This window comes from Psammomys obesus, unplaced genomic scaffold (genome assembly GCF_907164565.1).
Source record: "Psammomys obesus unplaced genomic scaffold, mPsaObe1.curated_primary_1811, whole genome shotgun sequence".
NCBI classification, from domain to species: domain Eukaryota; kingdom Metazoa; phylum Chordata; class Mammalia; order Rodentia; family Muridae; genus Psammomys; species Psammomys obesus.
This window is the reverse complement of record NW_026590405.1, coordinates 389,226-404,376: the sequence shown is the minus strand read 5'-3', so window position 1 is coordinate 404,376 and position 15,151 is coordinate 389,226. Positions and strand designations below refer to the sequence as shown.

Genomic DNA, 15,151 nt, shown 5'->3' with positions numbered 1-15,151 from the left:
TGGTCTCCTTGCAATCTCTCACTCCGTGAGTTGAGTTGGATTAATTGGCAAGGATATCTAAAGGATGCTAGTAAAACCATATTTTTACATTCTAATATTACAAAAAAATCTTGTTATTCATAGTTTAAAGTTGTGCTGAGCTTATTTTTTCACGTGCGCCTGGATGTGGAGATTCCACGCCTGGATGCTTGCTCAGCTTGTCCATGCCTGCCAAGATGGGGGTGCTCATCTGGGATAGCACCCTGTCCATACCTGGATTTGATGCTCGAACAGCATGAATTCCAGGCAGTTTCATTTAGGACAGCACTTAAACATTTATAATTATTCTGTTTATTTGGTTTGTACATGTGTATCTGTGTGTGGGTGAGCACATAGGGGTCAAAGGGCAGCTTGAAGGAGCCTGTTGTCTCCTTCCATGAAGATCAAACTCAGATGGTCAGGCCTGGCAGCAAGTGAAGACGTCTTACTACCCAGGAAACCGCTTTCATTATTATCAGTCCGGCAGGAAGTGGTGGGATGTGGGGACGAGGGCACTTGGACACCACTGCCAGCTCAGCTCTGACGGTTTCTGAATTTCACAGGTGTGCCTGTGTGCTGGGGTGGTCAGTCTTCTACCACACTGCTCTGGTCAGAAGGGCTTCCTAGGCCAACTGTCACAGACAAAGATTCTGCATGGCAGATGACCCGCACAGAAGTGCAAAACCGGATCCCTTGGTTTCTCAGGGAAAACGCTGCACACGTGCATTTTCTGTGTGCCATTAACAGTTCTTGGATAGCTTAGGATGGTAACCATTTGGGTATACATAAAACTTTGAAACACCTGCTTGTTTTCTTAGGACAATCAAAGACTGGACGTCATCAAATGAGAAGGCGGTGTCATCCTTAATGCACACCCTCGAGGAACTGAAGTCTGAGCTGAGCGTGCCCTCCTCTCAGGTACAGCTGGGCTCCACCATGCCACACACTTGCTGTGTAAACCCGCAGCACCTGCTGTCTTCTGGGGAGTTAGTAGAGGGTGCATGGCTTCTTTGTAGCTTGCCTGTTACCCAGCAGTTCCTGCGCCATCGCTGTGTGGGCAAGTGAGTGACCATCTGCCCTGCGTGTCCTGGTGGGCCCACTGAGTACTGAACTCTGTATCTTAGCCTCTAATTCTGACATCTTGGGGGTCCCGGCTGTACCACTTGCACATACGGTATGACTGTACTCGATGCTCGCTGTGCGTGGCCTACGCGCACCCCGAGAGCCAGAGACTGTGGAGAAGGCAGTGGGTTCATCCGCTGGGGACAGACGCCTCAGCAGTGGAACGCCTGCTCTCAGCCCAGCCTGCTTCTGGTCTGCCTCAGCTTAGAGCTGGGATGAAACGGCAGCTCTCCTCGCGAAGCTCTGAGCTCCCTGTGAGTAGCATTCAAGGTTGCTCACAGCTCCTGGATGTCCTAGATGTTCGCATTGCCAGTGTCCTGTGGCAGTTAGGGATTCAAGCATGTTGTCAGATCATAGAGAAGCTGGGCCACATACTGTTATCCACTCAGCCCCTTGCCCAAGTGTGGTCTGTCCCATCTCTCTCCTCTGTGTCCAGATTCTAAAATTCCTCCATAGAAGACTAAAGGTTCCAGCTATAACTGCTTGTTATAAGTGGGTTGCATATGCGACCCCCCAAGATAAACAACAATATTCCTTATTTAGTTCACCACCTCGGTATGGGACTCTTGAAATACTTAAATCAGGATTACACTGTAGCAAGCCTTTATTACTTTGTATATATATCCGAATATTTACAGTCCAGTTTTGTGTGACCTAATTTATAAAAGATGGAAAAGAAATGTGATTTGGTGGCCTACTGTTTCCTATCCCATATTGCTTTGCCCAGCCCCACACGCCTAGTATCAGACTCCAAACCTTCTTAAAATTATGGTCCCTGAAGCAATCAGTAATAATAAAACACAAAATTCTTACAAAGTTTTTTACTCCTTTTCAAGAAAAAAGTGGCTACAGACCTGCAAGTCCAGCTCGTGAATGAACTGCTGAGAGACAATGATGCCCTTGCAAAAGCTGTGAGCTCAGCAACCCTAGAGAAAGCAGAACTGTGCAAGACCATCTCCCGGCTCGAGAAGACCCTGAAGCACCACACACAGAAGGGCTGCATTCTCAGTGTGCGTACCTCTGCCTGGCGTAGGCCCTGCCCACTGAGAGGCCCTTGCCTCTCCGCAAGCACAGTGGTCTGTCAGATCTGTCCATTCTGCTGGTCAGGGAACTGGGCTTCTTCCTAGAGCTGTGTGCCATTTTCCCCGGTCAGCACTATGGGTTCCGTCCCATAGGGTACAGCCTGACTCAGGAGTTCAGGATCTTGCTTTGCTGCCCAGGCTTGTCTCAGACTCGTAAGCCTGAGTATCTGGTCCCGCACATGTACACCCTGCCGCACCAAGCTTGACGGGTTTCATTTTGTTGATTTTTGCAGGGAGGCAGGGGTGTTGAGACAGAATCCTAGCTATCCCTGGCTGGCTTCAAACATTCAACTGCAGCCGACTTTGAGCTTCTGATCCTCCTACCTCAATATTCCAAGTGCTGGGAATTCACTTATGTGCCATAAGGCCCAGTGTTCCCTGTTTTGGTTGTGAGTTCTTGTGCACTCCATTCAGGTTGAAGACAGAAGCCAACATTAGTTGTCTTCCTCAGTTGCCTTCCACCTTATCTTTTGAAACAAAGCCTCTAATTGAACCTGGAGCTCACAGGTTCAGGTAGACAGCGGGACCAGCAGGCCCCAGACACCCTCCTGGCTCTTGCTCCCCAGCGCTGAGACTGCAGATGTGCACTGCTGTGCTGGTTTTCCGCTCGGTGCTGGGAACCTAAACTCAGGTCCTCGTGTTAGTATGGCAAGCCCTTTACCCAGCTGAGCGGCGCCAGCCAGCCAGCACTTTTGTGCTTTGATATCTCAGTGGCAACTTTTCTACTTCAGTCACACGAGTGCAGTGTCCCAAGTGGTCCTGGCTACTACACAGCATTTGTGTTTGCTCCAAAAACAAAACTTAGATGGAGACTTACAATATCCTGATCGGCTTAGGGTTTCATTTGGCTCCTGGCTAATGGTGCAGTTATGTTTCTTTTTTCTTTTCTTTTCTTTTTTTTTCTATTTAAGTTTTTCTAGCTGGTGATTTACTCTTTTGTAATGAAAACTTTAAATGTGTAAAGATTTTATATGCAGCGAAGTTTGCTGTTTTGGTATGATGTCATAGAGGTTTTCACTCAGGCATGGAATTTGTGTTATCTTTGTGACAGTCACATTACCAAAATGTAGGCCAAGGCCAGCCCCTGGGAACAAGGCCACCTGGTCTCTTCTGGAGCCAGCAAGTTCTGACCTGGGCCCTTCTTAAGCATGTCAGGGTCCCAGCGTGTGTCACTTTCTGATTGAGTCTCTCTCACCTCCCTGTTGTGGGTCTGATACTTGCCCAGCCCAGACCGTTTCTGTACCGAGAACTGAGTGCTCTTACTGCCAAGCGTTTGTGTAATAGATGGTCCACTAATGGCCATGTGAGCTGTTTTCAGTTCTGACTGTTACAGGAACTGGGGCTGTACTTGCATAGCAGTATGTAGATCTAGGTTTCATTTCTGTGGTTAAAAAAAAAAGGTGCCCAGGGGTACACTTGCCATTCCTCAGCGGCACTGTGTTGCTTACCTTCCAAGGAAGGGAAAGGGGTTCTAGTGATCTGAATTTCAGGGGCTTGCTGTGTATATTTCCTTGTGTGTGACATGGTATCTCGCTGTAGTTCCAGTGTCCCTGTCCTTGATGACTTAGAGTATTCTGTGTCTCTCTGTCATCTATGTATCTTTTTGGTGAAGTGACTCTTAGGTTTTTGCCTGTTTTTTGAGTTGGATTTTTGTTGTCTTGCTTGGGTTGTGAGAGTTTTATGGTTTAGATATGGACTGATACAGGAATTTTGAGTTGTGTAGGTCCACTCTCAGGGCAGCTGTGCGTCTGCTGAAAACTCAGTTAGCTGTCAAACTGAACCTGAGATGGTGGCTGTCCTGTTTGTTGTCCAATACCAGTGAAGATTTAGGACACAGTTACCAGAGTAAACAAAGCGATAGCAAGCTTTATTAAGAGAAAAAAGGAAAAGTGAGAAATTAAAGAAATTGAAAGATAGTGGGAGGGTTTCCCTAGAGAGGAAATGCCTTTAAGCTTTTTACAAAATTAATTAATTAATTAATCAATCATTCACTTCATATCCTATTGTAGCCCTTCCCTCCTCCCCTAATCTCCAGAAAAGGGGAGTCCCCCGTACCCACACACCCCAGCTTATCAAGTTGTATCAGGACTGAGCAAATCCTCTTCCCCTAGTGGCCTATCAAGGCAGCCCTGCCAAGGGTAAGGGATTAAAAAAACAAAACAAGAAACAAGCAACAGAGTCCATGTCAGAGACAGCCCCTGCTCCCTTTACTAGGGAATCCACAAGAAGCCCAAGCTGCCCATCAGCTACATCTGGGTAGGGGGCCTAGGTCCAGCCCATGCATGGTTCTTTGTTGGTGCTTCAGTCTCCGCAAGCCTCTTTGAGCCCTGGTTAGTTGGCTCTGTTGGTGGTCTTGTGAAGCTCCTGGAATCACCAGGTCCTTCTATCCTCTCCCTCTCCTCCCCCTTTCCATGATTCTCCCAGTGCCTGGCTGTGAGTCTCAGCATCTGTTTGATCTGCTGCTGGGTGCTCTCAGAAGACAGCTCTGCTAGGCTGCTGTATTCAAGCACAGCAGAATATCTTTAATAGTGTCATGGGTTGCCTCTCTCCCATGGTGTGGGTGTCAGGGTGGGCCAGGCATTGGTCAGACATTCCCTCAGTCTCTGCTCTGTTTTTATCCCTGCACATCTTGTAAGCCGGATAAATTTTGGGTCGAAGTTTTTGTGGGTGGGTTGGTGTTCTCACTCCACTAGGAGTCTTAGATAGACAATGTCCCATGATCCCTGCTTCTTGGAGTCTCAGCTAGAGTCATCCCCATATCTTCCCAGAAGCCCACCCTGTCTTAGGTCTCCAGCTTATCACAGAGATGCCTTCACCCACAGTTTCTCCATGAAGTCTGCAGGCACATGGATGGAACGAGAAAAGATCATCCTGAGTGAGGTAACCCAGAACCAGAAAGCCCCACATGGTATAGCTTCTATCTTTAGCCATAAAGTACAGGATAAACATACTGTGATTCGTCCAAAGAAGATAAATAACAAGGAGGACCCGAGGGAGGATGCTTATAGCCTTTAAACTTTTTATCTGTAAGTTTTTATAGAGTAACAGCTGAAACTGGATAAGAAATAGATTGGAGTATGATGGGCAGAGCCAATGGTAGGCCCATGTGCTCTGTGCATGTCTCTGTGGCCTAACTAGGGAGATAGTCATCATCTGCCCATGTGCTCCCTACCCAGTTAGGGAGCACTAACCTACCCAGTTATGCCCCTTCCCCCTTGTCCACCTCTGGCTCTTGCTTACTGTTGACCTTGACTCTGTGCTAGCTGTTTGTCACTGACTGTTCTTTCCCCAACCTTGGAGATATCTCAAGTGCCGTTACTTAAGCTAAACTCTCTTCATCTCAGAGCTACTAAGAGGTAGGTATGACTGTTTGCAGTTAACTCTTTGTTTTTGGGGATGGTGTACCACAGGCATGCTTGGTGACCTTGGAGGACAGAAGAAATCATGAGATCCCCTGCAACTGGAATTATAGACAGTTGTGAGCTGCCCTAATTTAGTTGTGGGTGCTGGGAATCCTTTGGAGAAGCAGCTAGTGCCAGTGTTTTTAACTGCTGAGCATTGCTCCAGCTCCCCTCACTTACAGTTTAACCTATTACAGTTTGCTACGTTCATATTGTATATTGGTTTCTCAAAGAAGGGAGTTTCACGGAGACCAGTTGGTAACACCATCACCTGCCCAGAACCTTTCCATCCTCTTAACCTTTTGAGTTCGGTTATCTTGTGCTCTGCAGTGAGCCTTCTTACTCATCCTCTCCAGTGTTTCAGGCTTTGCCATTTTAACCCCAGTATCTGTTCTCATTGCAGCCTATGTGAGCAACTTGCCTTTTTCACCATGGGCTCCTTTACCTTCCTGCCTACAGAGAGCCAGCTATATATGTCAACTCCTTTCTCAGATATGTGAAATATTTTCGTTTGGTCTATGCTGTATGCTCTGAATGATTTCCTTTGCAAAACAAAGTTCCTGATTTTTTGAATCCAATGTATTAATTTGGTCTCTCTGGACAATTTTAGGTTTGGGTCTGTGATTTCACTCTGAGTTTGTTTTTGCTCAAGGATCTAGTCATGTGTATGGAACTCATTGTTCTGTGTGCTGTGCTAAAAAGACTGTCCTTTCTCTGCTGGGTTGTCCTATGCTCAGTCAGTCAGTGATGGGGTCAGAGGGGCGCCGATTCCAAGCTTTGTAACACCTGGAGGCTCAAGCCCTAAGGGCAAAGAGATATTGATAGGGAGGTACATCTGAGAACCTCTTCCATTCTCAAGTGGACAGCCCCCACTGTCAGTGAAGTGGCAGAGAATGAAGCATAAAAACACCCTCTGCTTGTAGTCGGGGCTGGAACAGGCTGAGGTACACAAGTTCAGACTGTCCTAACCATGATTATATGTTGGACCTCGCTTCTGGCAGGGATTATGGTCGGAGCACAGGTCATGGGAACATTGTCAAAGCAACCAGAAACTGATGGAAACTCTTGGGTACAAACTGTCCTATTGTGTCACACACATTCAGCCAGTCAAAGTCTGCCACAGACTGTGTAGAGCTCTGGACAGACAAGCAGGCTCATGCTTGTACATTGAAAGAGGAAGAGCAAGAAGAGGGCCCCCAGACTTGCAGAAAATGGACTTGTCATGGCTCACTGTGCACGAGCTTCTGCCATAGATAGGGAACTCACTGAGCCGCCCAGTGTTCCAGCCTGTGACAGCCTCCAAGACTCCATGCTTCAGCTGCAACCTGAAATACATTCCTGCTGCTGCTTCCACCCCCAAGATCCACTGTTCCCGAGACCTGGGGCTCCAGCCTCCCAGACCTTCTGCTCTTTTTTTCAAGTCCTGTTCTTTTTCAAGTCATTTGGCAGTATAAATTTCTAGTTCAGTTCAGTATAAATTTCTACATAAAATTGGAGAGTGAGTCTTGCTTTTTTTAAATTTAGATTGCATTAGCACTGTAGATGAGCATGTAAAGGATTGTGTGAGACTGTAAGATGAAATTATCTTGTAAAGCAGTCTTAACAGTTTCTCAAAAGGTCTTTCAACAAATCCACTTTTAGGTGTTTACCCAGGAGAAAAAACTGATCACGCAAGTTTGTTATATACATTAAAACTTACACATAAAACTTTACAATATTCTTATCCAAAGGTAGAAGCAATTCAACTGTCCATCAGCTGATGAACAGATTAAGATTTTCAGAGCTAAGGTATAACTCAGGGATAGTTTGCCTATCATGTATGAGGTCCTGTATTACATAACTTTTCCTAGAGGGATGTGAACAAGTGTCTACTCAATCCTAGGTAGGGCACCAATTTTTGACAGGCCAAAGAATATAGTTCTGTCCAAGTTGAGCTTGGTGAACCAGTGAGCTTATTGGGTTTAGTTATAGGAGCATGGTTGGTGACTTTAAAGCAGCTGCATCTCCAAGAAGCTCACCACAAAAACTCCTTGCACACTTGTAGACAATTCCACTAGCAGTATAAGCTTCTCTCCCCAGCTATTATGTACTGATTTTATAACCTTGGAAAGGGGGCCTTGTGAATCTTGTAACTTTCTGAGCCTTGCCTTGTAAATTGCATGAGGCTTTCTCCTCTGAGAGGGTGTGCTTAAATTTGGAAAAAATGGCTGCACAATATATTCTACCCCTTCTTCCCGCTCTTACTTTCTTTTTTCTATCCCCTTTTCTCCCAGAGTTCCTTCAGCATCGGAGGGAGTAATATAGATGTGTAATTTCTTTTTTCATTTATTCTTGAATTTTGAGCCTCTGTACCACATCAACAACTACTTATTCTTGGGAGCTTGACAAGTTATGAATATTTGCAGTACTCACCAACTGCAAAAAACAAAAACCAACCAACCAAACAAAAACTTTAATGATTGAGGCTAGCAGCAATGATCCTTAGTGGGCATAAAGAAATAAATGCTGAAGGCAGGTTGACAGGCCTTCATATCTGTTTAGTGAAATAATAGCTGTGGCCTGCCTTCCCACTGGTGCCTTTGCCCTCCCCAGCCACAGCTTTTTGTCCGACTTGGAGTACTGGATATGCCTTCTTGTGGAACAGGCCCTAAATCTAATTGACAAGCAATTGGTTGTACATACAATAGTTACGTCACTGTTGCCCTGGGTAGTACATCGTGCTTGGCTTGTTGGTACCATGCAAGATCTATAACTGGGTGGGACCATTAGCAACACTTCCCCCCAGCATCCTGTAGAGCACTTCTGGCACATCAAAAGCTAACCAGCAGGAAGAGGCAGTTCAATGCCAGCCTAGTATTTCCGTGTCCTGCAACCAGAGTATATGATATCTTCATGAATAGGGCCCTATCATCTAGTTCTGGGGTGCAGCCAAATATAATGGCAACGGCCTGTGTGAGTTTGGGGCTTCTGGGCCAACAACTCATAGGGAAATAGCCCACCACTAGTGCTGTGATTTTCATTCCACAACTTTCTGGCTTATAGGAGTTCCCCGTCCAGCTATACATAGAGAATCTGCCCAAACACACTAACTGCTATTTTTCTGTCCTAAATACTCTTCCAAATCTGCACAACAGTAAAGGTTAACATTATAGAAAGACACTTTTTAACAAGAGGCAGGATCTGGGAAGGCCCGTGGCTGTCTGTGCCAAATAAATGCTAGTTGGTCTTGGAGGGCAAAGAGATACTAAATGACAAACATTTGCAAAGCCTGATACAGCCTGAAAAGATCCCTTCACTTGTAACAGTTATTTCATTAAAAAGAAAGAAAGAAAGAAAAAGCAGCGCTTGGTACAGTAGTGTTGAGGGCAGGCGCCACCTTATTTAGCTCTGTCATTTTTCAGTCTGCATGACTTCTGTGTCTCTTGTTACATTGCTAGGATTTCTTGTGCATTGCGAGTAGGAATGGCCTTGGTCTCTCCTGCCGTTGTCCCTAGTAAGTCTTTCTCGGTTTAAAAAGGATGTTAGCTATGGATAGTTTTTTGAATGCCCTTTATTGATTTAATAATGATCCATTTTGTTCGTTTGTTTCTTTTAAAAAAATATTTCCCATTTTGTATTTTTTATTTAGGTTACAAGACAGCAGGTTTCCATATGGCTTCTTTATGTGCTCTTTGTCTGGTTGTTACTCCCGAACTTCTCCAATACTCCATCTCCCATCTGTCTCCCCTTCATTCTACTTCCCTCCTAGCTTAAACCTTTCTACCCACAGCATCTTACTTCGTCTTAACCTACATTCTGTATCGTCTTTGTTCAAGGCAGCTTCCCCCATGTTCTGTCCTGATTTCCTGGCTTCCACAGGTACTCTCTGTTTAACAAATAGAACTGAAGTGTTGGAACTGGAATCTCCACAGGAAAGAACACACTGTGCTTGTCCTCCGGCCTAGGTTACCTCACTCAGTATAATTTTTTTCTAATTCCATCCATTTCCCTGCACACGTCATAACTTCACTTTTACTTAAAGCTGAATAAAGTCCCATTGTGTATATGTACCGCATTTTTATTATCTGCTTATCAGGTGATGCAGGGGGGAGCCCATCCCCTGGAAGGGGGAGGTTTAGGGTGAGGGGCAGGATGAGGAGTGCTGGGAGGAGCTACAGGCGCTGAGGGTGACTTTCCCCGGGTTCGGGACCTAACAGCGACATCTGTGTCTCCTTTCAGTAGTGTCTGGTTTCCTGCCTTCTTGGGTCTTATTGGTAGATGGAAGTAAAGGAAGGTCTGTACTCATGGCATGGTTCCGGACTGCCCCAGACCCCTTCTTGCTAGATGTAAGCAACTAGGAAGTGCCTGGTTGAGAGTTGATGAGAGGGGGCTGGAGAGATGGCTCAGCTGTTAAGAGGTCTCTTCCAGAGGTCCGGAGTTCAATACCCAGCAAACCACAGGATGGCTCACAACCATCTGTAGTGAGATCTGGCACCGCCTTCTGGTACACAGGTGTACATGCAGAGCATTCATATACAAATGTACAAATAAATAAATAAATCTTTAAAAAAAGATGAGAGAGAAAGCGAGAGCTGATGAGAGCCTCAGTCCAGAGCCCTCTCAGTTCTCTGTGTGTGTGCTTTAAGGCTTCTAGGTTAGAGAGTCCCATTAAATTTTCTGTTTCTCCTAAAAGTTAAATGTATTTGACAGTGCTAAAACCCACTGAGCTTTTATGGGCTCCAGCGAGTTAGCGGCAGCACCTGGTCGTGAAGATTAGTACAGAGGTGAGGAAACTGTGTCTAATGTGTACACTGGAGAAAGGCTGAGGTGGCGTTCACTTCCTATGTTCAAGACGACTTGCTTTGCCAGAGCAGTTCCTTCTAGCAGTGACTTTGACATTTCATACAGGTCACATTGTCTTTTCCTTTTCCTCCTGGGGCCCGCCTTGGCCTCTGGCTCTCCTCCTGGAGAGCCATGTATTGATGGGATGATGACTTGCTGCCTTTGATTCTCGCCCCTAACTGCTGAACAGGTCACAGACATAACTCTTGGGGGCAGCTCTGTGTGCCTCCAAATATTTCTTGTTTGATCTTATTAAAATGTTCTTTTTGTGCAATGATATTTCAGTAAATGAAAAATAATTACCCCAGAAGTGATAAGATGACTTGAGTAGAACTGAAATGATGAACTGAAATGACGCCCAGCGTGATAAGGGACAACACATGGCCTGTGATCATTGGCTGGTAATGCCTCACTGGATCCTGACCCTTGAGAGATATTTTCCCAGTTCCTTCCCTCATCTGTGGCAGGCTACCCCAGTAGTCCTCGGTCAGCTACGGCAGAAATGAGTTGTTCGAATGTGACCTTTTCCTTTCAGACTGGCACAGTGGCTGCTGTCGTCTCTCCCGTTATGGTCCCCTGAGTCATCTTTCTCAGGATGGTCCCATGAAGGGCAGGGAAGATGGCTCAGTTAGTGCATGCTTGCTATGCAAACATGGGATCCTGTGCACCATCCCAGCCAGATGAGAGCTAGGCAGGGCGGCACACACCTTTGACCCCAGCACCCAGGAGGCAGAGGCGGGCAGATTTGAGGCTAGCCAGAACGACAGATCAAGTTCCAGGCTAGCAAGAGACTGACAAGATGATAGTGCGCCTCCACCTGTTGTAACCCCCGAGCTGGGGGAACAGAGCCTAGCGGAACTCTGGGGCTAACTGGCCAGCCAGCCTAGCCTAGTTGGTAAACCCCAGGCCCCAGGGAGAGACCCCCTCCTTTAAAAATTCTGAGGAACAGCACCTAAGGTTTACCTCTGACCTACATATGCAGGTACACACCCATACCCCTCCCCCATGGAAAAGAAAAGCTCAGGAGTATAGAGTTGTCAGCTGTGGTTTTTTTGTTCCGTTTTGTTTTGTTTTACAGAGGCAAAGCAAACCTTCAAGCAAACAAGATGGGACGGGTTTGCAGAGTTCTCTACGGCACTCAGAGCCAGAGTGGCACACGCAGACTGCAAGCGGGGAAACAAATGCCTATAATATTAAAGTAAGTCATGCAGGGTGGGGGTTCAAAGCGGCAGCCATGTCTTAAGCCAGGGCTAGTTCACTGCAGGAAAAAAGATCTTCTTGCCCTCTCTACAAGGTTCTTGTTTGCTTGGTATCTGTTGACACCTAGATCAAACATACTTCCTTACAGGAGAAGACTTGCTGCTCAGGTCACTGTGAGAAAGGAAGGCAGCATAAGCTAGAGGTAAAACTTGCTTTGGTTGTACACAGATACCATGGCTGCCCTAACAGTGGAGTAAACGTGTAATGCTCAGGACGTGGTTTCCGTAGGCTAAGAAACTCTTTCCTACAATTTGCTCCTGAGGGAGAAGCGCTTCTCGGGGTTTGGATCCAAGCTCTGTAGTTTCACCCAGCCCTCCCTACCGCCCGTGTCATCTGTGGAACCCGTGATGTTAACCATGTCCCCTCAGAGCCGTTTAGATCCTGCTGGAAATCCAATGGTCTTCACAGGGCTCCTTCGGGGATACTGTGGAGATTTTTTTCTAGATTTCTGTCTGATACAGGTGGCGCTTTAAGAGGAGGGTTACAGATGTGCTTGGGTGACTGACGGTTTGTGAAGTACAACCCACTAGTTTTAGTTTGTCGTGAACAACTAAGTGTGCCATCGTACTGAGCAGGATAGATCAGGAAAGTGTCTCTGTTTCCTGAGTCTCTCTCTGTCTTCCTTTAGGTAGAGAAACTGTACCTGCACTATCTGAGGGCAGAGAGCTTTAGAAAAGCTCTGATTTATCAGAAGAAATATCTCTTACTGCTGATTGGCGGGTTCCAGGATTCTGAACAGGAAACGCTCTCCATGATTGCCCATTTGGGGGTGTTTCCTTCCAAAGCAGATAAGAAAATCACAACTTCACGTCCTTTTACAAAGTTCCGCACTGCTGTCCGGGTAGTCATCGCAGTATTGAGGTAAATGTCCTGCTTCCAAGCCAGTGGCTTGCCTCAGTGGTGGCTTTATTCCGTAAAACTACGGTTTTCTCTGTCAATACCAACGGCACTCATGACTTTAAAGAAAATATAATAGTTGTCTTTAAGAAGTCACGCGATAGGGTCTGGAGAGATGGCTCCCAGAGCCCACATGGTCATTCACAGCCAATCACTCTAGTTCCTGGGGATCCTGTGCCTCATTCTGACCTCCTGGCATCAGGTATGCATGTGCTGGCCATACATATATGCACAAATAGACAAGTAAATACACACATAGATTCACGCCGTGCCTGGGTATGGTGGCACAGGCCTGTCATCCCAGCACTCAGGAGGCTGAGACAGGAGGATTAAAAGTTCTAGACTAGCCTGAACTATATATGGGACCCATTATCAGAATGCAATGCCTGAGTAAAGCTTCCAGAGCCAGGTGGTCATTTTTTGAATAATCTGTAGTTTGTTACACCACAAAGAGGAAAGTTACAGTCATGCCACTTGTCAGGAAAGCCATGCTAAAAGCAGTGTCAAGCACCCGTGTACTGTCACCCTGACTGCTACCGTCCTACTCTCTTAGTTGATGGGCCCTGCTGGGTTCATCAGAAGGCCCAACCAGGCAGAAGCAGTGTTCTCCCAGTTTCTGGTGATGCAGGCAGGCTTGCATTCTGGAGTGATAGGCTGCAAGTAAGCCGTGGTGGGTGCAGGCAGAACCAGCTGGCTGACAGGGGTGGGTCCAAAGCAGGAGCAGGGGGTGGGGGTCCCCAAAGTAGGGGGTGGGAAGGCCCTCCTTAGAAGGTGGAGGTGGTGCACTCCAGGAAAGCGCAGCCAGCTAACTTGTCAGCGGCGCACAGTTGGGACCTGTGTCCTGTGGGCAGGAGGGCATGTTCTGGTGGTCTGTCCACGTCAGGGGTGTCTCTGGCTCTTCCATTCCTGTCTGCTCCTGTCCTAAATGTCACCTTTCTGTATAGGTTACGATTTTTGGTTAAGAAATGGCAAGAGGTGGATCGGAAAGGAGTGCCGCTACAAGGCAAAAGCATCCGCCAAGGTGGGCTTCACGTGTCGCTGCCTTTCTCGACGCTTGTGGATTTTCTTGAGTGTTTTGGCTTGGGGACTTAATAAAGCACAGTAAGAAAACTAGGAAACAGCCGGCGCAGCCACGCCAGCGCACTGAGAACAGCACTAACTGACTGTGAGCTGCGCAGTGATTCTAGAGTGCTGAAGGAGATGGGCTGTGTTGTGCTGCACAGCCAACTAGAGTTTGCCAGTGACAAGATACTCTGCCGGGTCTTTGTCTGGTCTAGGGCTGGCAGATGTGAAGGCCTTCTTAGAGGGCATGGAAGGCCTAGGCCTTCTGCCCTCTGGCCACTAAGCTGCCACTGGCTGGTATCCTGACCGTGCCTTCAGGTCAGCAGCAGGCATGCTTGCCTCTCCTTCCCTAAAGGCCTCCTAAAGGTTCCCGAAGCCTTGGGCTGCCCATGTAGTGCTGGCAGTTGGGGCCATAGTCATTCCAGTAAAATGGAGGTCATCAAAACTTGAAAATATCACAACTTGATATATTTTGAGATTGCCTTGCAGACTCCTAAAATTGTTTGGATTAGCTTAAATTTTTGGCAGATAGACCCTTCCTACTAAAATGTGCATTTCTTTTTCTGATAATTTATTGTTTGGTCATTGTTGGGAAGGACACCGAACATCCCGGAGACAACATTCTCCATCAGAAACCAGAGCGTCTCACCCAACCCGAAATGTTTCCTCGGGCCATATCAAGGACTCTTGGCACAGCCCCAGATCAGCAACAGCCGTCTCGCTGGGCAAGGAAAGGTCAGTTGGGATGCTCCCGGTTTTTCACCTAGAACTCATGCTGATGTCCTGCAAAGGCTGTCGAGCTGTCCAGACAAATGGGGTGTGAGATTCTATCTCTAGCCTGGCTCAGAGCAAGTCAGAGACCCAGCAGAGTCTGCAAGAGCCTGGGGGTCTTCTGCTCTTCATTTAGGGCTAACACCACCCAAGATGCTAGGGCGTGGTCATTTACACCTTTAATCCCAGCACTCCTGAAGCAGAGGCAGGTGGATCTCTGAATTCCTGGCCAGCCTATTCTACAGAATGGGTTCCAGAACAGCCAGGGCTACAGAGAGAAACCCTGTCTTTTAAAAAAAAAAGTTGGGGGAGGGCTATGTGGAGAAAAAAGAAGATCCCCTGTGTTGAGTATGTCCTCCACCCTGAAGAGGTTTGGGAGCTTGTCTCATAGAACGGGAAAGGGGCACAGTGTTCCCTGGGGACGCTGGGCCTGCCAGGAAGGATAGTCAGGAGAGGTGTGCTTTGCCTAGGGGAGAGACCATCTCAGTCACCAGGTGAAGGCGGCCGAGGCATAACCCAGTCAGGGCAGCAAGTATAATCTCAAAACCTGAGAACGAAATAGCACATAATTGTTGCCACTTATTCTGACTGCAGAGTGTGACATATAAGTTGATTTTGTGTTTTTGTTTTGTTTTGCGGTTTTGTTTTTTTTGTTTTTTTGTTTTTTTTTTTTTTTTGTGTGTGTGTGTGTGTGTGTGTGTGTGTGTGTGTGTGTGT

General features: G+C 46.9%; 1 protein-coding gene across 3 annotated transcripts in view; it reads left to right on the top strand.

Annotated features, from left to right (window-relative positions):
* Nucleotides 1-15,151, top strand: part of Pcnt (pericentrin) — a 96,357-nt gene that overhangs the window by 78,501 nt on the left and 2,705 nt on the right. For all 3 annotated transcript variants that reach the window (XM_055607091.1, XM_055607090.1, XM_055607089.1), the window contains 6 exons: nt 837-936; nt 1,977-2,150; nt 11,523-11,642; nt 12,333-12,565; nt 13,546-13,622; nt 14,260-14,398. In XM_055607091.1, the coding sequence (XP_055463066.1) occupies nt 837-936; nt 1,977-2,150; nt 11,523-11,642; nt 12,333-12,565; nt 13,546-13,622; nt 14,260-14,398 (843 nt within the window). The remainder of the gene's footprint in view (nt 1-836; nt 937-1,976; nt 2,151-11,522; nt 11,643-12,332; nt 12,566-13,545; nt 13,623-14,259; nt 14,399-15,151) is intronic.